The 27498-nt window shown below is 42.7% G+C and overlaps 1 protein-coding gene across 3 annotated transcripts in view; it reads right to left on the bottom strand.

Annotated features, from left to right (window-relative positions):
• The window catches only part of LOC109909087 (stAR-related lipid transfer protein 13), a 140189-nt gene that overhangs the window by 46810 nt on the left and 65881 nt on the right, over positions 1–27498 (bottom strand). Inside the window, exon 1 of one of the 3 annotated variants that reach the window (XM_031795816.1) lies at positions 25446–25890. The exons of 1 other annotated variant lie outside the window; for it this stretch is intronic. In XM_031795816.1, the coding sequence (XP_031651676.1) occupies positions 25446–25569 (124 nt within the window). In that variant the 5' untranslated portion in view covers positions 25570–25890. Of the gene's footprint in view, positions 1–15375; positions 15664–25445; positions 25891–27498 lie in introns of those variants that run through there. One more of the 3 variants, XM_031795815.1, reaches the window with a different exon arrangement.

Below are 27498 nucleotides of genomic sequence, written 5' to 3'. Positions count from 1 at the left end.
TCCTGGCTGAGGGAAGGATAGGGTAGTGGTCGGGTCAAGGTCTCATAGAGTAGTGGTGTTCCCGTCTCCCCACTACTCTTGACCATAGTACTTCCCAGATCTAAACCTCACCCTGACCCACATGAATCCCTTTACAAAGTCCTGGAAGAGAAACCCTGGAAGAGAGGCCTGTACCAGGAAACCTCACGACCCCAGGCAGGGCTGAGAAAACACCTCGACAGATCCCGTCCCGTACACTCTCCACAGCCCCTCACACCTCTACCCCACTCAGCCAGCAGCTCCAAACAGATCATAAATCAAACAGCCATGCATTCTGTGAGATACATACAGTGATCAATCTCAAGCTTTAGCCCCCACCTCAGCCCCAAATTCTACATAAACACTTCTAGGCGCTGGAGCGGGGCCATTTTCCCACACATGCTAAAGTGTTTTGACAGCTATCTTGGAGGCCCTTCATAGAGGAGAGAAAAACATCAACTTTGGCTTTTGGAGATTTCCTTTTTCATTTCAACAAGGCATACGTCTTTCACCCCCTCTCAACACATTGTGTACCACCACCAGCCCTCCTCGCCGTTCAGGAATCAGACCATGAGTCGCAAATGGCACCCTATTCCCTATATTCCCTATATTCCCTATATAGGGCCCATAGGACTTTGGTCAAAAGAAGGCCACTATATAGGGAATATGATTCCATTCGGGATGCATCCAGAGTGTTAGTTGTTAACGTTAAGAGATAACCTGAGTAGTTCAGTATGGGACATAGAAACACTACCATACCAGATGACTGATGTAAGTTCCCAAATAGTGAACTACCGGTAGCTACTAAATGATTACACTTAACTCAGAAGTTTTCTTTTCTTAGAAGAATGATAACATCAAACAACGCCTTTTTATCTTCTGTTGTTTTGGTCTACAAGATATAGAGCAGTGTTATCAAACTAGACATCGGCATGAAAAATCCACAGACCTGTGTGAGGCCAGAGAGTTATAGAGAGGGCTAATACCTGTGGCCACAGGTACTGTATAGGGCAGGCTGTAGAGAGAGAGTAGAGAGGTACCTGTTGGTTGGCATTGGTGGGTCTCTGGGTGCAGATACAGGGAGAGGAAACAGGCTCCAGCCAGAGAGAGAGACAGAGAGAGAGAGAGATGATCCCCACACCACACCACTGCATGCCTGGCTGTCCCCCTGCTACTGATGCCACAACCACAACAGTCTTACTGGCAGTCTCTCTCTCTGTTCTAACCCCCCCCCCCCCCCCCCCAGTGCAGTCTATAACACAACTGAGTTCTATGTAGTTAGTAACCTTGTCCTCCTGCTAATGGACATGCATGTGCACCACTTTGACAGCTGCCCTCTGTAAATCAGTCACCTATTATAAGCAGTGTGTGTGTGTGTGTGTGTGTGGGGGGGGGGGGGGGGGTAATATAATGTTGGTGTCTGGCAATGCTGTTCCCCTGTCATAATGTAAGCCTGTATGCTGTAATTCTCCTGTCTTTGATTGCATAGCAAACACTGTCATTTGGTTTTCCATGAGCTGTGTAATACAACTGGAGAAAGATCCTCATGAATAACTGACAAACAGACAAACAGCCAGTTACTCTGGCCCAGAACCACAGCTATCACACGTACAGGGCTAGGAGATCACACACACACACACACACACACACACACACACACACACACACACACACACACACACACACACACACACACACACACACACACACACACTCTCTCCATGTGGTGGTGCAGTTACACATCACTGCCAGAGGAGGACAGCAGAAAGGATGAACCCAGTGACGTGAGGAAACCGAGTGGAACAGTGATGACAGGCTACTGAATCACCAGGAGGCACAACCAATAACCTCCCTGTTTGTGTTCCAACACACACACACACGCACACACACACACACACGCACGTGCACACACACAAATACAAACATACACCCACACACACTACATTAACTGAGGTTAATGTAAAGATCAAGAGAGGCCTGGACTTCACTTTCAAATGACACAATCACAGTCCACAGTTAATACATACTGACCTAATAAAGTATTATTTCAGTAACTGTTACTGAGATACAATTAGTTAGTACCTAGTTATTGACTTGATTTGTGCCACTTTGCACTGGGAAATTATTCCGCTAGTAAGCATTTCCCCTCAGGAACGTGATTGACCTTTGAGTTGAGCTGAGCAGTGAGAGTTTTCCAGCCTGGTTCTGTTAATATATGACTTGTGTGTATCGTTACACTGGATTATCAGGTATGTAGACAATCATTAGCCTGCTCTATGACTGGGCTGGTCTGCACATGACAGCTGTCAGGTTAAACACACAGGCTGTAGGAGAGGCAGGACTGCTGCTAAATGGGACCAGGGTTATCATTTGGCCTGTAGCCTGTGCGACACATCACTTTCCCTAGAGAAATAGATAAGAAGTCCTTGTCTGCCACCATCAGGGTCGTGTTGAGTAAGGCACAACGTAGGCTCTGTCACAGGCTTTCAGCCCACCTCAAAACCTGGGAGGCCGAAGCTTCTTCCTGTTAAGGTACTGTATCCTTAATATGATCAACATGGCTATATTTTACAGAGGGTTATCATGGCGGCTAGCAGGCCTGTAGCCTGGTTCTATGATGCATAATAACCCTTAAATCATACAGCTACTGTACACAACCACCAAGTCATGTAATCTACAGTACACAACAACCAAGTTATGTAATCTACAGTACACAACAACCAAGTCATGTAATCTACAGTACACAGCAACCAAGTCATGTAATCTACAGTACACAACAACCAAGGCATGTAATCTACAGTACACAACAACCAAGTCATGTAATCTACAGTACACAACCACCAAGTCATGTAATCTACAGTACACAACCACCAAGTCATGTAATCTACAGTACACAACCACCAAGTCATGTAATCTACAGTACACAACCACCAAGTCATGTAATCTACAGTACACAACCACCAAATCATGTAATCTACAGTACACAACCACCAAGTCATGTAATCTACAGTACAGAACCACCATGTCATGTAATCTACAGTACACAACCACCAAATCATGTAATCTACAGTACAGAACCACCATGTCATGTAATCTACAGTACACAACCACCAAGTCATGTAATCTACAGTACACAACCACCAAGTCATGTAATCTACAGTACACAACCACCAAGTCATGTAATCTACAGTACACAACCACCAAGTCATGTAATCTACAGTACACAACAACCAAGTCATGTAATCTACAGTACACAACCACCAAGTCATGTAATCTACAGTACACAGCAACCAAGTCATGTAATCTACAGTACAGAACCACCATGTCATGTAATCTACAGTACACAGCAACCAAGTCATGTAATCTACAGTACAGAACCACCATGTCATGTAATCTACAGTACACAACAACCAAGGCATGTAATCTACAGTACACAACCACCAAGTCATGTAATCTACAGTACACAACCACCAAGTCATGTAATCTACAGTACACAACAACCAAGTCATGTAATCTACAGTACAGAACCACCATGTCATGTAATCTACAGTACACAACAACCTTGCACCTTCAGTCCACACTGCTAGTTATCCCAGTCCTCCTGAGGAGAGACAGACAGATTATCTCCAGCCTATTACTATTCAGCTGCCAGGCTGTAACTCCTACCAGTAGATGAAGTGCCAACAGTGTCCTGAGCCCTGAGACAGAGAGAGAGAGCTAATTGTCTTCACAGAGAGAGAATGGAGCCACTGGCTACAACAAGAGATTGACAGGGGGTCAGAGGGCCGTTGTGAAGGGCCACTAGAGGATCAGGCTCGGGGGTCAGCTAGGAGGTCAGACTGGACAGGAGGACCTATTCCAAACACAGACCCCTCAGTGAAGACATGAAGAAAACAAATGGTGTCAGCGAGCCAGCCTTTCTTCATGGTTTAGAGTTCTACCACAGTAAAGCACCATTTCAGTCTTTAAAAAATATACATAGCTTCCCAAACAATTGTTGGTCGATACACAGATTGTAACTGAGAGAACCTCCATTCTGAAAGCCTTGAATCTGCATTTTTTAGACGCAGGCAGTTTATTTGAAAAGGTCAAAGGTATAATTGAGCCCCCTATGAATTTACCTGACACCCCTGTGCACTCCTTCACCAGGTTCTCCTTTTCATCCTTCTCTGTTTCAGAAGTGTGTAAAGCCCTGAAAGAAATGTATTTTTAAAAATCCCCTGGCCCTGATGAACTAGACCCCCGCCTCCTACACCTAGCTGCAGACATCATTGCTCCCCCTTAACATGTGTTTTTAACCTCACGCTCGATGTTAAGGAAATCCTCAAGTTATGGAAATCTGCTTTTGTACTGCCTCTCCTGAAAGGTGGAGATCCTTCGCTACTTGACAACTATCGACCCATATCAAAATTGTCTGTACTGTCAAAGGTACTGGAGTCCTTAGTTAGTAGGCACCTAATGGTTTACTTCCAAGAAAACAACATCTTAAATGGAATGCAATTAGGTTTTAAGTCTGGCCACAGCACTGTTTCAGCAACATTGAAGGTTCTAAATGACATCCACTGTGCTCTTGATAAGAAGTTACATTGTGTGTCTGTTTTTATTGATTTGTCGAAGGCTTTTGACACCGTGGACCATGCTGTGTTAGTGCAAAGGTTCAAATGTTGTGGAATTACTGGTCATGCTCTAGATTGGTTTATAAATTACCTATCAAATCATACACAATGTGTAATGGTGGATAGTTGTAAATCTGAGTCCATAGAGGTGTGCTCAGGTGTTCCGCAAGGTTCTATTTTGGGCCCACTGTTGTTCATTTTGTATATCAACAACATTGGGGATCTTACTGAAACAGCAGATGTTCATTTTTATGCAGAGGATACTGTTCTTTATTCAAGTGGTAGTAGTTTATCTTCAGCTTTTGAAAAATGCCCAAAGAGCATTTAACATCATACAACAGAATCTGTATGATTTAAAGCTGATTCTAAATTCGGGTAAAACAAAATGCATGGTATTTTCAAATGCCAGGCATGTTACAAATCATGTCATTGCTACAAATCATGTCATTGCTACATTGGCTGGACATACTATAGAGCAAGTTAAAGTGTACAAATATTTGGGTGTGTGGGTTGATGATAAGCTGAGCTTCACTGTGCATGTAGAGAACTTGATAAGGAAGCTCAAGCTGAAAATAGGATTGTATTACCGGCATAAGGCTTGTTTTTTTATGCCAGGAAGGAGCTGGTACGATGTACATTACTGTCGGTTTTAGATTTTAGTGATGTTATATATATGCAGGCCTCAGCCACTACCCTGAGAGCACTTGATTCAGTGTATCATGCAGGCTTCAGGTTCATTACAAATCAGAAACGTCTAACACATCATTGTGATCTCTACAGCTCTGTTGGCTGGTCGTCATTGACCTTGTGTAGGCTTAAACACTGGTATACACTGATTTATAAGGCCATATTGGGTAAAATGCCATTTTATCTCTGTTCTTTTTTAGCCAGGTCAGTAAATAAATATAAATTACGGTCCCATTCTGATTTGTTTCTAACAGTACCAAAAATGAGAACAGGTCATGGTAGAAATAGTTTTAGTTACTTAGCTCCGTGGTCCTGGAATTCTCTCCTGAACATTTTAAAATGTGATGATCTAGTTTCGTTGGTGGAGTTTAAACACTTGATCGATGTATATATCATAGAAGAATGTAATTGGTTTTAGGCCAGCTGTTTTTAGCCAAGATGTTTGTGTTTTTAATGTAATATGTGATTGTTGTACTGTATGTGTGTTTATAGCTGTGTTTAATGTTGTGTTAGTGTATGTAAGTTGTTTTGTCTGAAACGTTGTTCCCTCTGCTGCTATTGGACCAGGTCTCTCTTGGAAAAGGGATGTTATCTCAATGAGAAAAACCCTGTATAAATAAAGGTCAAATAAAAAACCTTTTAAAAGGTGGAATGGTATCAAATACATCAAATTCATGGTTGCCATGTGTTTGATGCCATTCCATTTATTCCATTCCATTATTATGAGCCGTCCTCCCCTCAGCAGCCTCCACTGATATGCAGTATATCCCCACTACAGATACATGTGCAGCTATAGATATAGGTAGAGATATATAGAGATAGAAATAGACAGCCAGTTATACATGAATTTAGTCTTGATAAACATTCCAGGGCCAAAGCACCAATATCCACTACTCCAGACATGATCTATTGCATTAACTCTGAATGAGCAGTTGACCGATCTTCTGGGTTCTGTATTTGAGTATTTTACAATAGGTTTGCCAGTAGAACATCATCCAAAACAAATTGAAGTTCGGATGAAAATAACTTTGGGCGTTAGACAGGAATTCTGCGAGGAATTTCTCTCCATGACGGCATGAAAAGATCATTGACTGTGGACAGAGGGGGTATTGTGTACGGCCAGAGGGGGCAAAGGGGCGGATAACCACGTGTGTGAGGGTCTGTGTTCGTGAGTATGGGGGAATTGGACACAGAGGACCTATATAGTTATATTCGGATGTGAAGTGTTGGGTTTTTCCACCCCCCTTAATAGCAGCAGCAGCAGATACAGGGAGAGATGAAGTCAGTCTGCTCTATAGATCTAGAGAGAGAGATTGAGTTGGACTGCAGGAATATTGACAGGAAAGAGACACATTCCTCTAGAATAGAACACAGGCCTCTTTCCTCATACACATAGGCTGATTCCCAAATGGGACTGGCCCTGGCCCCAAATCCCCATGGGCCCGGTCAAAAGTAGGAAGCTATATAGGAATAGGGTTCAATTTGGGATGCATACATACCCTGCTGCAGAGAGGCTGGCCTCATCCTCATACCCTGCTGCAGAGAAGCTGGCTTCATCATACCCTGCTGCAGAGAACCTGGCCTCATCCTCATACCCTGCTGCAGAGAAGCTGGCCTCATCCTCATACCCTGCTGCAGAGAAGCTAGCCTCATCCTCATACCCTGCTGCAGAGAGACTGGCCTCATCCTCATACCCTGCTGCAGATAAACTCATTCCTTCACTCTGTGGACCAGGAAAACCCTGCTAGATATTGGACCACAGTCGCAGCTCTGTAGGCCTACTCTGCCAAATGTTTATATAATACAAAATGGGTCTGGGAATGTTGTACACTGTAGCAACTCATTGGTATGGACTCTCTTTGACTGGCTATAAGCAGTTGAATGGGACCCACACACACTCCCACACATTCGTAGCTGGAGTCTCACTGCAATGCCATCAGATCGGAAACATGACTAAGACCCCTGGACAAGCTTCCCGGGAATTCAGGGTGAAACTATACAAACTACCAGTAGCTCCCAGTCACTCCCTCCCACAGTCTGCTATATTACCAGTCACTATGGCCGGGTAAACCCCAGACATGGTTTCAAATAATATTTGCAATCTTTCCAATACTTTGAGTGTTTGTTCTAGCCTGTCTGGAGTGCAAGATAGAGGGGGTTTTCTGCCTCAAGCACAGATAAAGTATTTTAAATGATTTCAAATAGTATTTGAACCCAGGTGTGGTAGCCCAGTCCCTCCCTCTCCTAGCCTGCTACGTCAATGCAGCTGGCCAGCTGGAATGCTCCAGCCAGGAGAGACAGGCCAGAACAGGGGATGGAGGAGGTCAGTTCACTGGACAGACTCTAATACCACTGTGTGTGACAAAAGGTTGAGTGTATTGATAGTACCCGCACTTTATGGGCCAGTTTTGCGAACAACCTGGAATAAATAGCATGATCAATGAAGAATCTCCTTTGAAACAGCGTTTTAGTCCATGACTAAGCTCAGAACACTTGGAAATGTGCATCTGGACACTGCACCCGCACACTCAGGTCAGAGTGCTATCGTCGTCTGAAGGGTGAAGACGCATGTTTCGGAGGACTTTTTATTGTCGACAATAACACAAATGTTTGAATGTTGTGCGTGCATGAAAATCACCGCAACAATTAGATTGAAAGTCATTCGGACTACCACAATCATATAAACATCCTCAAATAGAAACAGCTGTGTCGGCGTGTGTGTGTGCATGTGGTGGTGACCAAGTGTTCAGTATGGGCCTCAATATCATGTTCTAACCGGACAGAACTATAGTGGGCAGAACCAAACCAATCAGTTATAAGTATATAGTGGGAGAGGGCATTCAAAGCCGCCCGCTCAGACGGGGGACGGCATCCCAGCCAACCTTTTTTACATGGTCCATCATTTCTCCGGATTTAGCCACCAATAGTTTTTACATGGCCCTTCGAGATGGATTTAGTGGCCAACAGATTTTTACATGGTCCTTCGAGATGGATTTAGTGGCCAACAGATTTTTACATGGTCCTTCGAGATGGATTTAGTGGCCAACAGATTTTTACATGGTCCTTCGAGATGGATTTAGTGGCCAACAGATTTTTACATGGTCCTTCGAGATGGATTTAGTGGCCAATAGTTTTTACATGGCCCTTCGAGATGGATTTAGTGGCCAACAGATTTTTACATGGTCCTTCGAGATGGATTTAGTGGCCAATAGTTTTTACATGGTCCTTCGAGATGGATTTAGTGGCCAATAGTTTTTACATGGCCCTTCGAGATGGATTTAGTGGCCGACAGATTTTTACATGGGGCCGTCATTTCCCCCAGATTTAGCAAACAATAGTTTTTACACAGACCGTTATAATGTACAGTGGGCCCGAAATGATTGGATCCCTTGATAAAGTTGAGCATAAAAGACTACAAACAAAGTATACAAATAATGTGAAAGAAATAAAAATACTAATACTAATAATGTTTTATTGTCACATACTAGCTACAGTGAAAGTAGTACGCAGCTACAGGGAGAGTAGTACGGCGCCTTGCTCAAGAGCACATCGATAGGTTTTTCACTCTATCGACTTGGCTATTCGACCCAACACTCTAACCTCTAGGCTACCAGTCACCCACACTGCCTGTAGTTTCAGGCAGTGTGGGTGCCATTGCCATTGGCACTTCGTTTGGAACCGGAGCTATGGTCAGATGACATGAAAACAGAGCTTTTTGGCCACGCACACCAGTGGTGAGTTTGGCGTTGAAAAACAGAACTATATGCAGAGAAGTACCTGATACCTATGGTCAAATATAGTGGTGTCTCTTTCTCTGAGCAATTGTATAAGTATAAAATAATATACATGTTTTTTTGTATTCAGTATAGCTTATTGCTCCTCTTTATCAAGGGATCCAATAATTCGGACCCCACTGTAAATTATCAGCGAATAATGTGTTTACAAAGGACAAAGTAAATATTGAGTCTCTAGGTTTGGCAATCTCTATTCCATCAATCTCGATTCCACAAAGTAAATGCCTTCTCCTATATGTTGTGTTTAGCTACAATAGGTGTTTATAGCTGGAAAAAACTGTTACAGTGGGGAGAACAAGTATTTGATACACTGCCGATTTTGCAGGTTTTCCTACTTACAAAGCATGTAGAGGTCTGTAGAGGTCTGTAAATCACATTGTATGATTTTTAAGTAATTAATTTGCATTTTATTTCATGACAAAAGCCAAACTTAATATTTGGTACAGAAACCTTTGTTTGCAATTACAGAGATCATTAGACATCTTTGATCTGAGTAATTAGACCCAGGCACATGATTCTACAGGCCTCTTCCTCCTCTACCCAGATCATCACAATACCTCCACATGAAACAGAGCTGAACTATACCTCCACAGAACCACACAGTCTAGATGAATCTTGTGAGCAGATAATGGCAACAGAGTAACCAAGGCTAAAGGTCAAGTCAGTCATTGTTTGATCATAAACTCATTCATACTGTTTACTGTACTGGCTGTTGCCATGGACATTATCTTATACTCACAGATGTCATATTGCTTAATTGTTTGGTTAGTTCCTCTATTGTATTGCTACAGTGCCTTCAGAAGTATCCATAACACTTGACGTATTCCACATTTTGTTGTGTTACAGCCTGAATTCAAAAGGACCATATTGACAAAGTGAAAAATGTATTGAAAATGAAATACAGACATATCTAATTTACATAAGTATTCACACCCCTGAGTCAATACATGTTCGAATCACCTTTGGCTGTGAGTATTTCTGGGTAAATTTCTAAGAACTTTGCACACCTTAGTCTAGTGGGCTATCAAAAAAGCTGAACAAGAGAAATAATGTATATGCTGAATGTCCCCCCTGTGACCCATATAGGGGTAATGGTGTTCCAGAAGGTGGGCTCGTTGCCTTTAAAAAAACTAGGCAAGTGAGTTAAGAACAAATTCTTATTTAGAATGACAGCCTAGGAACAGTGGGGTAACTGCCTTGTTTAGGGGCAGAACAACAGATGTTTACCTTGTCAGCTCGGGGATTAAATCCACCAACCTTTCGGATACTGCCCAATGCTCTAACCACTAGGCTACCTGCCTTTGGATGGCAGAGTGGACCAACTTAAACTTAATCATATGTTTGACATCTTAAATGATTATGCCCCAGGTTATATGAAAAACCACATATATATGGTCTATAACCAACACAGTTTGTATTTATATTTATTATGATCTCCATTAGCTGCTGCCAAGGAAGTTATACAATTTTAAAAACATTACAACACATTACAGAATTCACAACACACTAAGTGTGTGCCTCAGGCCCATAATCCACTACCACATATCTACAATGCAAATTCCATGTCTATGTGTGTGAAAAGTGCGCATGTTATCATGTGTGTATGTGTGTGTGCATGTGTCTGTGCCTATGTTTGTGTTGCTTCACAGTCCACACTGTTCCATAAGGTGTATTTTTATCTTCTTTTTAAATCTGATTCTACTGCTTGCATCAGTTACCTGATGTGGAATTGAGTTCCATGTAGTCATGGCTCTATGTAGTACTGTGCGCCTCCCATAGTCTGTTCTGGCCTTGGGGATTTTGAAGAGACCTCTGGTGGCATGTCTTGTGGGGTATGCATGGGTGTCCGAGCTGGGTGCTAGTATTTTAAACAGACAGCTCGGTACATTCAGTTTGTCAACACTTCTTCCAAAAACAAGTAATGATGAAGTCAATCTCTCTTCCACTTTGAGCCTTGAGAGATTGACATGCATGTAATTAATGCTATCTCTCCGTGTACTTTTTCAGGGTCCGCCGTGCTGCCCTGTTCTGAGCCAACTGCAATTTTTCCAAGTCTATCTTTGTGGCACGTGACCACACTACTGAACTGTAGTCTAGGTGGGACAAAACCATGGCATGTAGGACCTGGCTTTTTGATAGTGTTGTTAAGAAGGCAGAGCAGTGCTTTATTATAAACAGACTTCTCCCCATCTTAGCTACTGCTGTATCAATATGTTTTGATCATGACAGTTCACAATCCAGGTTTACTCCAAGCAGTTTAGCCACCTCAACTTGCTCAATTTCCACATTATTCATTACGAGATGTAGTCGAGGTTTAGGGTTTAGTGAATGATTTGTCCCAAATACAATGCATTTAGTTTGGGAAATATTTAGGACTAACTTATTCATTGCTACCCATTCCGAAACTAACTGCAGCTCTTTGTTAAGTGTTGCAGTCATTTCAGTCGCTGTAGTAGCTGATGTGTATAGTGTTGAGTCATCCGCATGCATATACACAGCGGCCTTACCCAAAGCCAGTGGCATGTAGTTAGTAAAGATTGAAAAAAGCAAGGGGCCTAAACAGTTACCCTGGGGAATTCCTGAGTCTACCTGGATTATGTTTGAGAGGCTTCCATTAAAGAACACACTCTGTGTTCTGTTAGACAAGTATCTCTTTATCCACATTATAGCAGGCGGTGTAAAGCCATAGCACATACGTTTTTCAAGCAGCAGACTATGATTCATAATGTCAAAAGCCACACGGAAGTCTAACAAAACAGCCCCCACAATCTTTTTATCATCAATTTCTCTCAGTGCTGTGCTTGTTGAATGTCCTTCACTATAAGCGTGCTGGAAGTCTGTTGTCAATTTGTTTACAGTAAATAGCATTGTATCTGGTGAAGAACAAGGAACACACCAGGCAGGTCCGAGATACTGTTGTGAAGAAGTTTAAAGTCGGATTTGGATACAAAAAGATTTCCCAAGCTTTAAACATCCCAAGGAGCACTGTGCAATCGATAATATTGAAATGGAAGGAGTATCAGACCACTGCAAATCTACCAAGACCTGGCCGTCCCTCTAAACGTTCAGCTCATACAAGGAGAAGACTGATCAGAGATGCAGCCAAGAAGCCCATGATCACTCTGGATGAACTGCAGAGATCTACAGCTGAGGTGGGAGACTCTGTCCATTGGACAACAATCAGTCGTATATTGCACAAATCTGGCCTTTATGGAAGAGTGGCAAGAAGAAAGCCATTTCTTAAAGATATCCATAAAAAGTGTAGTTTAAAGTTTGCCACAAGCCACCTGGGAGACACACCAAACATGTGGAAGAAGGTGCTCTGGTCAGATGAAACCAAAATTGAACTTTTTGGCAACAATGCAAAACGTTATGTTTGGCGTAAAAGCAACACAGCTCATCACCCTGAACATACCATCCCCACTGTCAAACATGGTGGTGGCAGCATCATGGTTTGGGCCTGCTTTTCTTCAGCAAGGACAGGGAAGATGGTTAAAATTGATGGGAAGATGGATGGAGCCAAATACAGGACCATTCTGGAAGAAAACCTGATGGAGTCTGCAAAAGACCTGAGACTGGGACGGAGATGTGTCTTCCAACAAGACAATGATCCAAAACATAAAGCAAAATCTACAATGGAATGGTTCAAAAATAAACATATCCAGGTGTTAGAATGGCCAAGTCAATGTCCAGACCTGAATCCAATCGAGAATCTGTGGAAAGAACTGAAAACTGCTGTTCACAAATGCTCTCCATCCAACCTCACTGAGCTTGAGCTGTTTTGCAAGGAGGAATGGGAAAAGATTTCAGTCTCTCGATGTGCAAAACTGATAGAGACATACCCCAAGCGACTTACAGCTGTAATCGCAGCAAAAGGTGGCGCTACAAAGTATTAACTTAAGGGGGCTGAATAATTTTGCACGCCCAATTTTTCAGTTTTTGATTTGTTAAAAAAGTTTGAAATATCCAATAAATGTTGTTCCACTTCATGATTGTGTCCCACTTGTTGTTGATTCTTCACAAAAAAATACAGTTTTATATCTTTATGTTTGAAGCCTGAAATGTGGCAAAAGGTCGCAAAGTTCAAGGGGGCCGAATACTTTCGCAAGGCACTGTAAGAATCACTAAAAAACGTATTGTTTGACCTCTTATACACTATATTAGGCCCAGACTTTGGAACTTTAGTTTTCCTAAATATGGTAACTTTATTGGGATCACTACATCCTATGGATCTGGATACTGCTTTAAAGCAAATTTATGCCGCATTAATAAAGATGTGATCAATACATGTTCATGATTTCATTCATGTGCTGTTTGTAACTATTCTGGTAGGTTGATTGATAACCTGAACCAGGTTGCAAGCACTGGTTAGTTTAAAGTTTTTTCCTGAGTAGGCAGCTTGATGAAAGCCAGTCAATACTTAAATCACCCAGAAAATATACCTCTGTTGATATCACATACATAATCAAGCAAGAGGGGACCCAGAAGAGACACACACAAAGGTACAGACACAGGCATTTGCACACAAGCGCTAGCACACACACTCTACACACATGTACATTGTAATATTATTGTATGGTGGTATTATACATTTTGTATTGTAGATATGTCGTTGCGTAATAATGTTATATGATGAACTATTTTATATTTCGTTTTACATGTAATGTAAATGCCTTAATGTGTTTGGACCACAAGAAGAGTAGCTGCTGCCTTGGCTGATTTAAGTCAAACCTGTAGCCAGGCCACTCAGGAACATTCAATATCGTCTTGGTAAGCAACTCCTGTGTAAATGTGGACTTGTGCTCCTGCTGAAAGGTAACTTTGTCTCTCAGTCTCTGTTGGAAAGAAGCCTGAACCAGGTTTACCTCTAGTATTTTGCCTTTGCTTAGCGCTACTCCATTTCTTATTATTGTAATAAACTCCCCAGTCCTTGCCAATGACAAGCATACCCATAATACAATGCAGCCACCAACATGCTTAAAAATTTGAAGAGTGGTACTCCGTGATGTGTTGGATTTGCCTCAAACATAACGCTTTCTGTTCAGGACATAAAGTTAATTTCCTTGCCACATTTTTTGCAGTTTTACTTCAGTGCCTTGTTGCAAACAGGATGCATGTTTTGGTATATTTGTAATCTATACAGGCTTCCTTCTTTTCACTCTGTCAATTAAGTTAGTATTGTGGAGTAGCTACAATGTTGTTGATCCATCCTCAGTTTTCTCTTATCACAGCCCTTAAACTTTGTCATTGTTTTAAAGTCACCATTGGCTTCATGGTGAAATCCTAGAGCGGTTTCCTTCCTCTCTTGTAGTGACTGGGTGTATTGATACGTCATCCAAAGCATAATTAATAACTTCACCATGCTCAAAGAGATAATATTCAATGTCTGCTTTTTTGCAAGGCATTGTAAACTCTCCCTGGTCTTTGTGGTTGAATCTGTGTTTGAAATGCATTGCTTGACTGAGGGACCTTACAGATAATTGTATATGTGGGGTACAGAGATGAGTCATTCAAAAATCATGTTAGACACTATTATTGCAACTTATTATGTGACTTGTTAAGCACATGTTTACTCCTAAACTTATTTAGGTTTGCTTTAACAAAGGGGTTGAATACTTATTGACTCAAGACATTTCAGCTTTTCATTTTTCATTATTTTGTAAAAATGTCTAATTCCAATTTGACATTATGGAGTATTGTGTGTAGGCCAGTAACACAAAATCTACATTTAATCCATTCGGGCTGTAACACAACAAAATGTGGACAACGTCAAGGAGTGTGAATACTCACCTACTGTACCAAGGTTCAGGTGAGGCTGATAGCTTGTCATGCTCCCAACACACGCCTACTGTGGTGTTCTGAGCTGTCTTGACTTGCATATCGTATTTAGGATCAAAACAACAATTCAGCGAATGACACAGCCCAGGTATGTTACATACTTAGGGATTAGTCCACAAAATCAACCCTCTGGAATGTAGGAACACTGTGGTGTGCTAGTCTAGAACAACAATATTAGTCACCCTTTACACAGCTTGCTAAAAGTGTTATTAAGTTAAGCAACACCAGAGTTACTCCATGACTGAGTCCAGCACCTTGCCATGTCCTTACACACTTAGAGTGAGTTTCCACCACCACTCCTACTACAGTATCCACTCCACTAGCTCTTGTCCAGGGCATCAGGTGAGGCTTGCTGCCGCTTAAGGCTGTGTCAGCAAGCCGCATACAACAACCTGGACTAGAGCTACCATTCCTCCTCTTACCTCCAGCTATCCTCCGGAGCAGCTGTTGCCGGGCAATTATGCGTCCCAGGCGGTATCCGGAGCGACGGCGGTGGTGGTCCATCCTTAGGTAGATATCCTGGCTCTCTTGGGTCATACTGCCCAGACAATCCTGGCTGTCCTGACTCATACTGCTGCCCAGACACTCACTGTCTGGTCCCTGGGACTCAGAGTGACTGTCAGACAGATCCCTGTACATGACTGCTACGCAGCACTGGCACTGCTAGACTTGCACACACACACACACACTACACTGGCCTCTGATCTGAAAGTCTGGGGCTCGGAAGGAGAGCTGAGAGGCTAGAGGGGAGGGAGGAGGAGTGCCAGCTACACCTCTCCAGGTCAGGTGATCAGACAGCAGCCAGTGGCAGATCAGTACTTAGAGTACTGCCCACCTTGCTGAGCTCTATCCAGTGTCTGTCAGTGTGAGAGAGGGAGAGGAACCGACTGAACTCCTGAACGCGGGTCTGGAGGGAAATATAAATACCAGAAGAAAGCCTGTGAACTGACTGAGGGAGGAGGACGAGACAGGGAGGAGGACATGGGAGGGTTTAGAAAAACATTATTGTTAGGACCCGCCCTGCCCAAAACAATCCTCCGCTGTGGAGTGTGGACTTGCACACAAGTGGCAAGTAAATTAGTTTTTTACATTTAACCTTTATTTAACTAGGCAAGTCAGTTAAAAACTCATTCTTATTTACAATGACGACCTACAAGTTTACTCAGGAGATGGGAGTCTCTCTACCACGCTGACAAATGGACTCAGGTAAAAGACAGAGGAGAAAGAACACCAAATAGTGCATGCAGAGCAGAATTAGGCTGATACCCGGGAGAAAGAGAGAGAGACTGCGAAAGATAGAGATAGAGGCCGATACCCACTAATTATCAAAATCCAGAAAAGAGCCGTTCAATTCTACAACCACCTCAAACGAAGCGATTCCCAAACCTTCCATAACAAAGCCATCACCTACAGAGAGATGAACATGGAGAAGAGTTCCCTAAGCAAGCTGGTCCTGGGGCTCTGTTCACAAACACAAACACACCCCACAGAGCCCCAGGACAGCAACACAATTAGACCCAATCAAATCATGAGAAAACAAAAAGATAATGACTTGATACATTGGAAAGAATTAACAATTAAACAGCAAACTAGAATGCTATTTGGGCCTTAACAGAGAGTACACAGTGGCAGAATACATGTCCACTGTGACTGACCCAAACCTAAGGAAAGCTTTGACTATGTACAGACTCAGTGAGCATAGCCTTGCTATTGAGAAAGGCCGCTGTAGGCAGACCTAGCTCTCAAGAGAAGGCTATGTGCCCTACTGCCCACAAAACAAGGGGGTAACTGAGCTGCACTTCCTAACCTCCTGCACCAATGTGTGACCATATTAGAGACACATATTTCCCTCAGATTACACAGATCCACAAAGAATTTGAAAACAAACCCGATTTTGATAATCTCCCATATCTACTGGGTGAAATACCACAGTGTGCCAACACAGCAGCAATATTTGTGACCTGTTGCCATAAGAAAAGGGCAACCAGTGAAGAACAAACTATTTATTTTCCCTTTTGTACTTTAACCATTTGTACATCGTTACAACACTGTATATATACATAATATGACATTTGTAATGTCTTTATTCTTTTGGAACTTATGTGAGTGGAATGTTTTCACTTTTGAATAGTATCTACCTCACATGCTTTGGCAATGTTAACATATGTTTCCCATGCCAATAAAGCCCCTTGAATTGAATTGAATTGAAAGAATGAAGAGAGTAAAAAGAAGGAGAGAGAGATGAACGAGAGGGAGAATGCTAATCTCTCCTCCCCAAACTCACCATTCCCCAACAACCCCCTCTCCAACCCCAGGCCCCCGTCCACACCCATTCTCTAACACCACTCTCAGCCCGTCTCCATTCACAGTGGTGTTCAACAGGACAGGAAGTCTGTGGCACCTTGTGAAGAAGAAACCATTGAGCCCAAACACCGGGATTATAATGAATATCAACTGGTTAACACAGACCCCAGTAAACTAAATAATAATAAAAGTAGATCTTGAAACTTGATAACCTTTCAGTAGTATTGTTGAGTTTGGAACAGGATGGAACAACAGAAGTGATCATTCACATTTAAAACAGAGTCCACATCCTTGCAAACAGAGCAGACCCACCCACTCCCAGTCTCAGCGGGCCATTCTGGTGCTGTCACCCCTCTCAACATACAGCCTGCCTGTGTCCAGCAGCACAGGGCTCCACATGGGACTGGCGCTGCTAGAGGGCACACCACCAAGCTAAAGAGTCAAAGGGTGCCTCCCAAATACAGGGTTGGGTAGGTTACTTTCTAAATGTAATCCGTTACAGTTACTAGTTACCTGTCCAAAATTGTCATCAGTAGTGTAATTTTGAATTACCCAAACTCAGTAACGTAATTTGATTACATTCAATTACTTTTAGATTACTTTCCCCTTAAGAGGCATTAGAAGATTCACGTTCACGGTCACGTTCTGACCTTAGTTCTTTTGTTATGTCTTTGTTTTAGTATGGTCAGGGCGTGAGTTGGGTGGGTTGTCTATGTTAGTTTTTCTATGATTTGCTATTTCTGTGTTTGGCCTGGTATGGTTCTCAATCAGAGGCAGCTGTCAATCGTTTTTCCTGATTGAGAACCATATTTAGGGAGCCTGTTTTCTATTGTGTTGGGTGGGTGATTCTTTTCTGTTTTCTGTTGTGTGTCTGCACTAGCCAGAACTGTTTTCGGTTGTCGGTTTATTGTTTTTGTTCAGTGTTCAAGTTCTTTATTAAAAGATATGGACACATACCACGCTGCACCTTGGTCCTCTTCTCCTTCATACTGTTACAGAAGAAGACAAAAATGTACACTGCCGTTCAAAAGTTTGGGGTCACTTAGAAATGTCCTTGTTATTTAAAGTAAAGCAAAAAAAATTGTCCATTAAAATAACATCAAATTGATCAGAAATACAGCGTCAACATTGTTAATGTTGTAAATGACTTGTAGCTGGAAACGGCAGATTTTTAATGAAATATCTACATAGGCTTACAGAGGCCCATTATCAGCAACCATCACTCCTGTGTTCCAATGGCATGTTGTGTTAGCTAATTCAAGTTTATCATTTTAAAAGGCCTATGAATTTAATTGTTTTTATCAGCATGAATTAGATTGAGCAATAAACGGCCAATTTTAATTCCATAGGCTGGGATCCGCAATATGCAGCTGTTGCAAGAGCGCATTTTTCACTGGCTGTCCACTGGTTTGAAAAACAATGATTGATAGGCAACTTAAACTTCTTGAATTCAAACATTATTGGGTTCAAATACACATTTAGATTTGTGAACAGCCATCCACAACAAACACAATCCGTAAGGCGCCAATAGCTAAATGATAGAGCAGCAATGTGATTCACATCAATGCGCTATGTAGATATGAATAATAAGTGATATCCGTATCGTCGTAGACTACACTGCCACTGTCATCCTTACCTCCAAGCGTTTATTCAAGTTGGATAATCTTTGGATGCCGACTGCAGTCGCACTATTGGAAGACATAGCTTGGACTGTAGCCTACAAAAGCTTATTCTTGCTCTTTTCCAGCGATCCATCAAACACATTTGGTGTGTCATCATAGTGGTCTCTGACTTGTTGTCAGACTCGCTCAGGTGGAACAAACTTAAACTTCCGATTTTTATCAATGCTGATTTCAATGTTATTGAGAAAACAGTGTCAAAGTGTTTTTCTGAATTTAAATTCATCCTCGAAGTAATCATCTAGTTATTCAAAGGTTATCTGTAATCTGATTACAATATTTATGCTGGGAGTGTAACGGATTACAGTTACCGGTTTTGTAATCCCTTACATCTAGTTATTCAAAGGTTATCTGTAATCTGATTACAATATTTATGCTGGGAGTGTAACGGTTACTCCCCAACCCTGCCCAAATAACACCCTATTCCCTATAGTGCTCTGGTCAAAAGTAGTGCACTATATAGGGAATAGGGTGGTGCCATTTGGGATGCAGGCAAACAGTCAAACAGCCCCTGTCCCTCTGGCTGGCAGGACCCTCCCTGGGCAACAAAGACCACCATTCACCCACAGCTCCCTTCACTTCAGAGCCCCACAACCCTCTATATGCTTTCATGCACACACACACACACCAGGAGCTGTTATACTGTGGTACTGTGGATAAACTGTTTGTTCAGGTATTGGGTGGTGCTGTGACATTGTGCAAATGATATCATGTGTTGACTCTACTGTTAATCACACACACACACACACAAACTAAGGGTGTTAGTTCATGGAAGTGAGGGGGTGGAGGTCCCTGTCTCTGGTGTGTTGGGTGGCTGCACTGCTCTGATCATTCCTGTAGTCTGAGCTTTGTGATGCTATGTGCTCTTTGGTGCTAGGTGGTTTGTGGTGCTAGGTGCTCTGTGGTTCTACGTGCTCTGTGGTGCTAGGTACTATGTGGTGCTAGGTGCTACAGTATGTGGTGCTAGGTGCTCTGTGGTGCTAGGTGCTCTGTGGTGCTAAGTGCTATGTGTTGCTAGGTGCTCTGTGGTGCTAGGTGCTCTGTGGTGCTAGGTGCTATGTGGTGCTAGGTGCTCTGTGGTGCTAGGTGCTCTGTGGTGCTAGGTGCTATGTGTTGCTAGGTGCTATGTGGTGCTAAGTGCTATGTGTTGCTAGGTGCTCTGTGTTGCTAGTTGGTCTGTGCTGCTATGTGCTATGTGGTGCTACGTGCTCTGTGGTGGTAGTGCTCTGTGTTGCCAGGTGCTTTGTGTTGCTAGGTGCTATGTGGTGCTAGGTGCTTTGTGGTGCTAGGTGCTATGTGTTCGTAGGTGCTATGTGTTGCTAGGTTCTATGTGTTGCTATGTGCTTTGTGGTGCCAGGTGGTCTGTGGTGCTACGTGCTATGTGGTGCTACGTGCTCTGTGGTGCTAGTGCTCTGTGTTGCCAGGTGCTTTGTGTTGCTAGGTGCTATGTGGTGCTAGGTGCTTTGTGGTGCTAGGTGCTATGTGTTGGTAGGTGCTATGTGTTGCTAGGTTCTATGTGTTGCTAGGTGCAATGTGGTGCTATGTGTTGCTATCTGCTATAATACATTTTTATTATTTATCCCAACAGGTAGTAGGGATGGAACCAGGGTTGGAGATAGTATTACTAGGTGGTTGGAACCAGGGTTGGAGATAGTATTACTAGGTGGCTGGAACAAGGGTTGGAGATAGTATTACTAGGTGGTTGGAACCAGGGTTGGAGATAGTATTACTAGGTGGCTGGAACAAGGGTTGGAGATAGTATTACTAGGTGGTTGGAACCAGGGTTGGAGATAGCATTACTAGGTGGCTGGAACCAGGGTTGGAGATAGCATTACTTGGTGGCTGGAACCAGGGTTGGAGATAGTATTACTATGTGGTTGGAACCAGGGTTGGAGATAGCATTACTAGGTGGCTGGAACAAGGGTTGGAGATATTATTACTAGGTGGATGGAACCAGGGTTGGAGATAGCATTACTAGGTGGTTGGACCCAGGGTTGGAGATAGTATTACTATGTAGCTGGAACAAGGGTTGGAGATAGTATTACTAGGTGGCTGGAACAAGGGTTGGACATAGTATTACTAGGTGGCTGGAACAAGGGTTGGAGATAGTATTACTAGGTGGCTGGACCCAGGATTGGAGATAGTATTACTAAGTGGCTGGAACCAGGGTTGGAGATAGTATTACTAGGTGGCTGGACCCAGGGTTGGAGATAGTATTACTAGGTGGCTGGAACCAGGGTTGGAGATCGTATTACTAGGTGGTTGGAACCAGGGTTGGAGATAGTATTACTAGGTGGCTGGAACTAGGGTTGGAGATAGTATTACTAGGTGGCTGGAACCAGGGTTGGAGATAGTATTACTAGGTGGTTGGAACCAGGGTTGGAGATAGCATTACTAGGTGGCTGGAACCAGGGTTGGAGATAGTATTACTAGGTGGTTGGATTCAGGACTGATCAGAAGCAACTGGGTAAATGTTTAGGCTCTGGTCTGGTCTGGTATGAAGTGGGGAGTTACTCAGAGAGAAACGATGGTAGCCCTGCATGACTCTGGCTTTGGTCTGGCTCCTGTTCTGCTGTAGCTTCAGAATGACTGATGAATTCCACCCCATGATCCAAAAAACAACCTGTTAGACTGAGTATAATGCTGGGCTGCAGTAGGAATGTCCTGTTTGATTGTAAGAACTGAAGACATTTCAAAGAGAGAAATCTTAGGACCAATATGATTGTAGCAGGTGCTTTCACTTTGAGGACAGTCTTGGCTGGGAGTCTCTTATTCACGCCAAGCACATGTTCAAGAGCAGGTGCCAGCTGAAGAGAGACTCTATCCCTCAATGTCAGCCAGGTCTTCTCATGGAGCTGGATTATAGGACATGTAACTATTGTTTCTGTAATAGATGTCAGAATTACTCCTCAGTGAAAACACAACCTACAGGCATAGGACAACCTGGTCATAGGACCAGACCGTTTCCAAAGAGGTGCTGTTACTTAATGGTCTCATAAAAATGTAATAGATGTGTTAAAATGATGACTCATTATGACAGTTAGAAGCAATAGAACACCAGCCAGCCAAGCCTGATCGACGCTTGCACACACAGGTCAGACAGTCAGCAGCCCAGCCCAGCCCATAAACAGTCCCTGATTGTTTAGAGTGCTTCTAAACAGACAGCAGGCCAAGGCTAGTAGTAGGTCCAATGGATGGGCTGCCAGATACATGGCATCATGGCATATCACCAGGATATAAATATGGAATAGAATGTTGGATTCATGTGTCAACCTTTCAAACAACGCAGCAACAACAAAGCAACAATGCAGCCACAGGACTCTAAAGTCAGTTAAACTCGAGAGGTGTTTCAGTACTCCACAGCTGAGATGGACTGACAGGATTTAAACAACATTACATACACAGAGACTCGACAGACATGTTGCTAAAACAAGACAGAGACAATATTGTGAAGGTTGATACATACTGTGCAGTGCATTCAGAAAGTATTCAGGCCCCTTTACTTTTTCCACATTTTGTTACGTTACAGCCTTATTCTAAAATTGATTAAATTCAATTTTTTCCTCATCAATCTACACACAATACCCAGTAATGTCAAAGCAAAATTTGCTAATTTATTAAAAATAAAAACTGAAATATCACATTTACAAAAGTATTCACACCCTTTACTCAGTAATTTGTTGAAGCACCTTTGGCAGCAAGTTCAGCATTGAGTCTTCTTGGGTATGACGCTTCAAGAGTGTCACACCTGTATTTGGGGAGTTTCTCCCATTCTTCTCTGCAGATCCTCTCAAGCTCTGTCAGGTTGGATGGGGAGCGCAGCTGCACAGCTATTTTCAGGTTTCTCCAGAGATGTTTGATCGGGTTCAAGTCCAGGCTCTGGCTGGGCCACTCAAGGACATTCAGAGATTTGTCCCAAAGCCACTCCTGTGTTGGCTTGGCTGTGTGCTTAGGGTTGTTGTCTTGTTGTGAACCTTCGCCCCGGTCTGAGGTCCTCGCGCTCTGGATCAGATTTTCATCAAAGATCTCTCTATACTTTGCTCCGTTCACATTTCCCTCGATCCTGACTAGTCTCCCAGTCCCTGATGCTGAAAAATATCCCCATCACATGATGCTGCCACAACCATGCTTCACCGTAGGGATGGTGCCAGGTTTCCTCCAGACGTGACGCTTGGCATTCAGGCCAAAGAGTTCAATCTTTCATCAGACCAGAGTATCTTGTTTCTCATGGTCTGAGAGGCTTTAGTCTTTAGGTGCCTTTTGGCAAACTCCAAGCGTGCTGTCATGTGCTTTTTTACTGAGGAGTGGCTTCCGTCTGACCACTCTACCATAAAGACCTGATTGGTGGAGTGCTGCAGAGGTGGTTGTCCTTCTGGAAGGCTCTCCCATCTCCACAGAGGAACTCTAGAGCTCTGTCAGAGTGACCATCGGATTCTCGGTCACTTCCCTGACCAAGTCCCGTGATCAGTTTGGCCATGTGGCCAGCTCTAGGAAGATACTTGGTGGTTCCAAACTTCTTCCATTTAAGAATGATGGAGGCCACTGTGTTCTTTGGGACCTTCAATGCTACAGACATTTTTTGGTACCCGTCCCCAGATCTGTGCCTCGACACAATCCTGTCTCTAACCTCTACGGACAATTCCTTGGACCTTATGGCTTGGTTTTTGCTCTGACATGCACTGTCAACTGTGGGACCTTATATAGACAGGTGTGTGCCTTTCCAAATCATGTCCAATCAATTGAATTTACCACAAGTGTACTCCAATCAAGTTGTAGAAACATCTCAAGGATGATCAATGATGCACCTGATAGCAAAGGGTCTGAATACTTATGTAAATAAGGTATTTATGTTTTTTATGTTTTATACATTTGCAAAAAATGCTAAAAACCTGTTTTCACTTCTTCATTATGGGGTGTTGTGTAGATTGCTGAGGATTTGTTTTATTTAATTAATTTTAGAGCAAGGCTTAACATAACAAAATGTGGAAAAAGTCAAGGGGTCTGAATACTTTCTGAAGGCACTGTACATCCCCTACAGTGTTGCAATAAAATTTGCAACACAGATTAAGGACACAGATTAAGCCTAGTCCTGGACTAAAAAACAAACTCAATGGAAAATCACAATTGAAAGTGCTATATAGTCCAGGACTGTGTCCAGGAAACCAGCCCATATTATTGCAATAAGAAGACATAACTGGCACCAATCTGATTGAATGACAGTCTCCTGGGACAGTTGAGGTCAACATCTATCACATAACATCATAACATCATTATAATACTGAAATACAGATGGAGAACAGATCCCTCTAAAATATTTAATAACCTACTAGACTACTGTCCTGCTGTATGGATAATTTGACTGGCACCCCCTAGTGGTGTACCGGGCTCCCTACACACACAGACCATGATTCAGCAGCTCTTTTGAAAATACAATATCATTCTCCCAGCAAGCAGCTCCAGCTGTATTTTAAATCTCTGGCAGAAAGGTACCTGAAGGAAATAACTATCAGTGGATGTGTCCCAAATGGCATCCTATTCGTTGTATACTGCACTACTTTTTACCAGAGCCTTATGGGCCCTGATCAAAAGTTGTGCACTATAAAGGGAATTATTTTTTACATTTATTTCACCTTTATTTAACCAGGTAGGTTAGTTGAGAACAAGTTCTTATTTAAAACTGCGACCTGGTCAAGATAAAGCAAAGCAGTGCGACACAAACAACAACACATGGAATAAACAAACATAGAGTCAATAATAATACAGTCTATATACAGTGAATGTTATTTGGGATGCATATTCTGCACATTTGAATTATGAGGCAAACTAATCCAGGAAACACTTCTAACCATTAAGTATAGCCTTCAGAGGCAGTGGCAGTCGGGGGTCTGGTCTCTAGCCCACCGTTTCATACATCTTCTACTACAGGCTTAGCACAAACTCACATTGGGATAATAATGGGTCTTGCTTTGGTGCTACATGTGAGAACATTATTCACATATATTGTGATATTGTTTTGCTTTCAATCCAAATCAATCATTATAACTAACCATGTTTTGAGGCTACATCGTTTTTGTTTACATTAACTGTGTTTACAGACATTGCAGTAAAACAAGTTTATATTTTGGGTTCTGATGGGGTATGACAGTTGAACTAAACTCATATGAGGCATTTATAAGATATACTCTTCAAGAATCAATGGGTAGGATTACATATCATTAATGTATACGTCCAAAAATGGATCTAGCAACTGCTGATTGCCCCTTCAACATTCACTTGATTGATTAGAACATTAACTACAGCCAAGTTTGTAACTTAGTGGGCTTATTTAAGCTACTTGTTTAATAAATAAAACCATGTTGGAAAACAGTTATATGCTGGACTCTATCTGTGTAAAAAAAAGTTTTAATCTAATAAAGTTAAGAATGGCTATTTTCTAACAGAATAAATACATATCAAATCAATATAGTGTGTATTCAATACTACACCGATACACCGAACTGAAGACTGACCTGCGAGTCTTCGATCCCTGACATTTTTCCATAGTAGATCCCAGGCTTTCGACGTGGAATCGCGCAGCGTCTCACTGAAACAACGCCGCAGCTTCAGTTTCATCGATTTGCGATTAGTTGTCATAGTAAATCCGTGTGTCCATCATAATAAAACAAATCCCGATCCTCATGAACCCGTTATTGCGTCTTTCCTCTGAATGCGCCACCACTGCGCTCGCGCCGATGCGTCTTCATCTGATTAGGACTGAGTTACAGTCGCAGAGTAGAGTGTAACCATTAATTAACCATCCATACATTTGACCGAAGAACAGATACCTGTTCTGTATAAAGTATCCATCTTTGCCAAGTCCTTCAATTAAACGATATTTGATTCGGCAGCCCCGGTGCCGGACAAAGCTAGGACCAGATGTGTGGTGTTTGAAGTTTCCACCACGGTGACGGTCAGTCTATACTCACAGATAGACTACTCTAGCTGCTCTCTCTCCCTCCCTTTATCTTTCACCCCTCCACTCCCCTCCCTCCCTTCTTCCCTCTCACTCACCAGGCTACACTCACTTTCACTACACTATACAGAGCTTTCACTCTTGTGAATAAGAAGTAATAAACATGGAATGTTTCAGAAAATGTGAAATTAGGGCTACATCAAAATGGATTTATAGAGATGTTGGGTTTTATGTTTAAAAGAAAAGTGAGTTAAAATGAAGTGTATTTTTCTTTCTGATACACAAACTTATCAGAGGTCAAACCCCCCTGAAGGAGAGGAAAGGTCAACCATATTGACTTTGTTGTGTCAATATCACACCATACATCATAGTGACTTTGTTGTGTCAATATCACACCAGACATCATAGTGACTTTGCTGTGTCAATATCACACCAGACATCATAGTGACTTTGTTGTGTCAATATCACACCAGACATCATAGTGACTTTGTTGTGTCAATATCACACCAGACATCATAGTGACTTTGCTGTGTCAATATCACACCAGACATCATAGTGACTTTGTTGTGTCAATATCACACCAGACATCATAGTGACTTTGTTGTGTCAATATCACACCAGACATCATAGTGACTTTGCTGTGTCAATATCACACCAGACATCATAGTGACTTTGCTGTGTCAATATCATAATAAGTTCAACTCCAGATATTATCGTGACAACAACCGGTTCAGTCTGCAGTAGCCTACTCAACGTTTTTCATATATAAAAGTAAAAAATGGTTTATTGAGATAATTGGGGTGCCATGAGTAGAAGTAGACAGTGTAGAAGAAGTGCAATATCTGTCTTATTCCCTGTTCAGCCCATGTTTGACCTGAGCCTTATAATGTCAACCTAGCTGAACTTCAGCAGACAGTTATGCAGTAATATAATTCTCTCAGATCTATAATACACAAGGACCAGCTGGACACTGACAGACAGCTTCTATAATAGATAGTCCTGCCTCCTGACCTGAACTGTGCTGTAACCCCCCCACACCCCCCCTCTCTCCCTAACTCTTCCCTCTATTTCCCTCTCTCTCTCCCTCTCTTTCCCCCTCTCTCTCCCTCTCTGTCTCCCCCTCACTCTATCTCCCCCTCACTCTCTCCCTCACTCTCTCCCTCACTCTCTCCCTCACTCTCTCCCTCACTCTCTCCCTCACTCTCTCCCTCTCCGCGTCCAGCTGGGATAACATTACTTAATTTCCACCAGGACATTCACCGCTCATTGCACTTCCCTGGTATAGGGTTCAGGCTGGTGATTTACACCGCAGGGTCAGCACCAGGCTATATCTTACTGGAGAACAACACACTGGAGGGTCAGCACCAGGCTATATCTTACTGGAGAACAACATAGTGCAGGGTCAGCATCAGGCTATATCTTACTGGAGAACAACACACTGCAGGGTCAGCACCAGGCTATATCTTACTGGAGAACAACATACTGCAGGGTCAGCACCAGGCTATATCTTATCGGAGAACAACATACTGCAGGGTCAGCACCAGGCTATATCTTACTGGAGAACAACACACTGGAGGGTCAGCACCAGGCTATATCTTACTGGAGAACAA

The sequence above is a fragment of the Oncorhynchus kisutch genome, linkage group LG18 (assembly GCF_002021735.2).
Source record: "Oncorhynchus kisutch isolate 150728-3 linkage group LG18, Okis_V2, whole genome shotgun sequence".
In the NCBI taxonomy this organism is placed as follows: Eukaryota; Metazoa; Chordata; class Actinopteri; order Salmoniformes; family Salmonidae; genus Oncorhynchus; species Oncorhynchus kisutch.
Note: the sequence above shows the minus strand (reverse complement) of the source record. Positions and strands in the feature narration are given on the sequence as shown.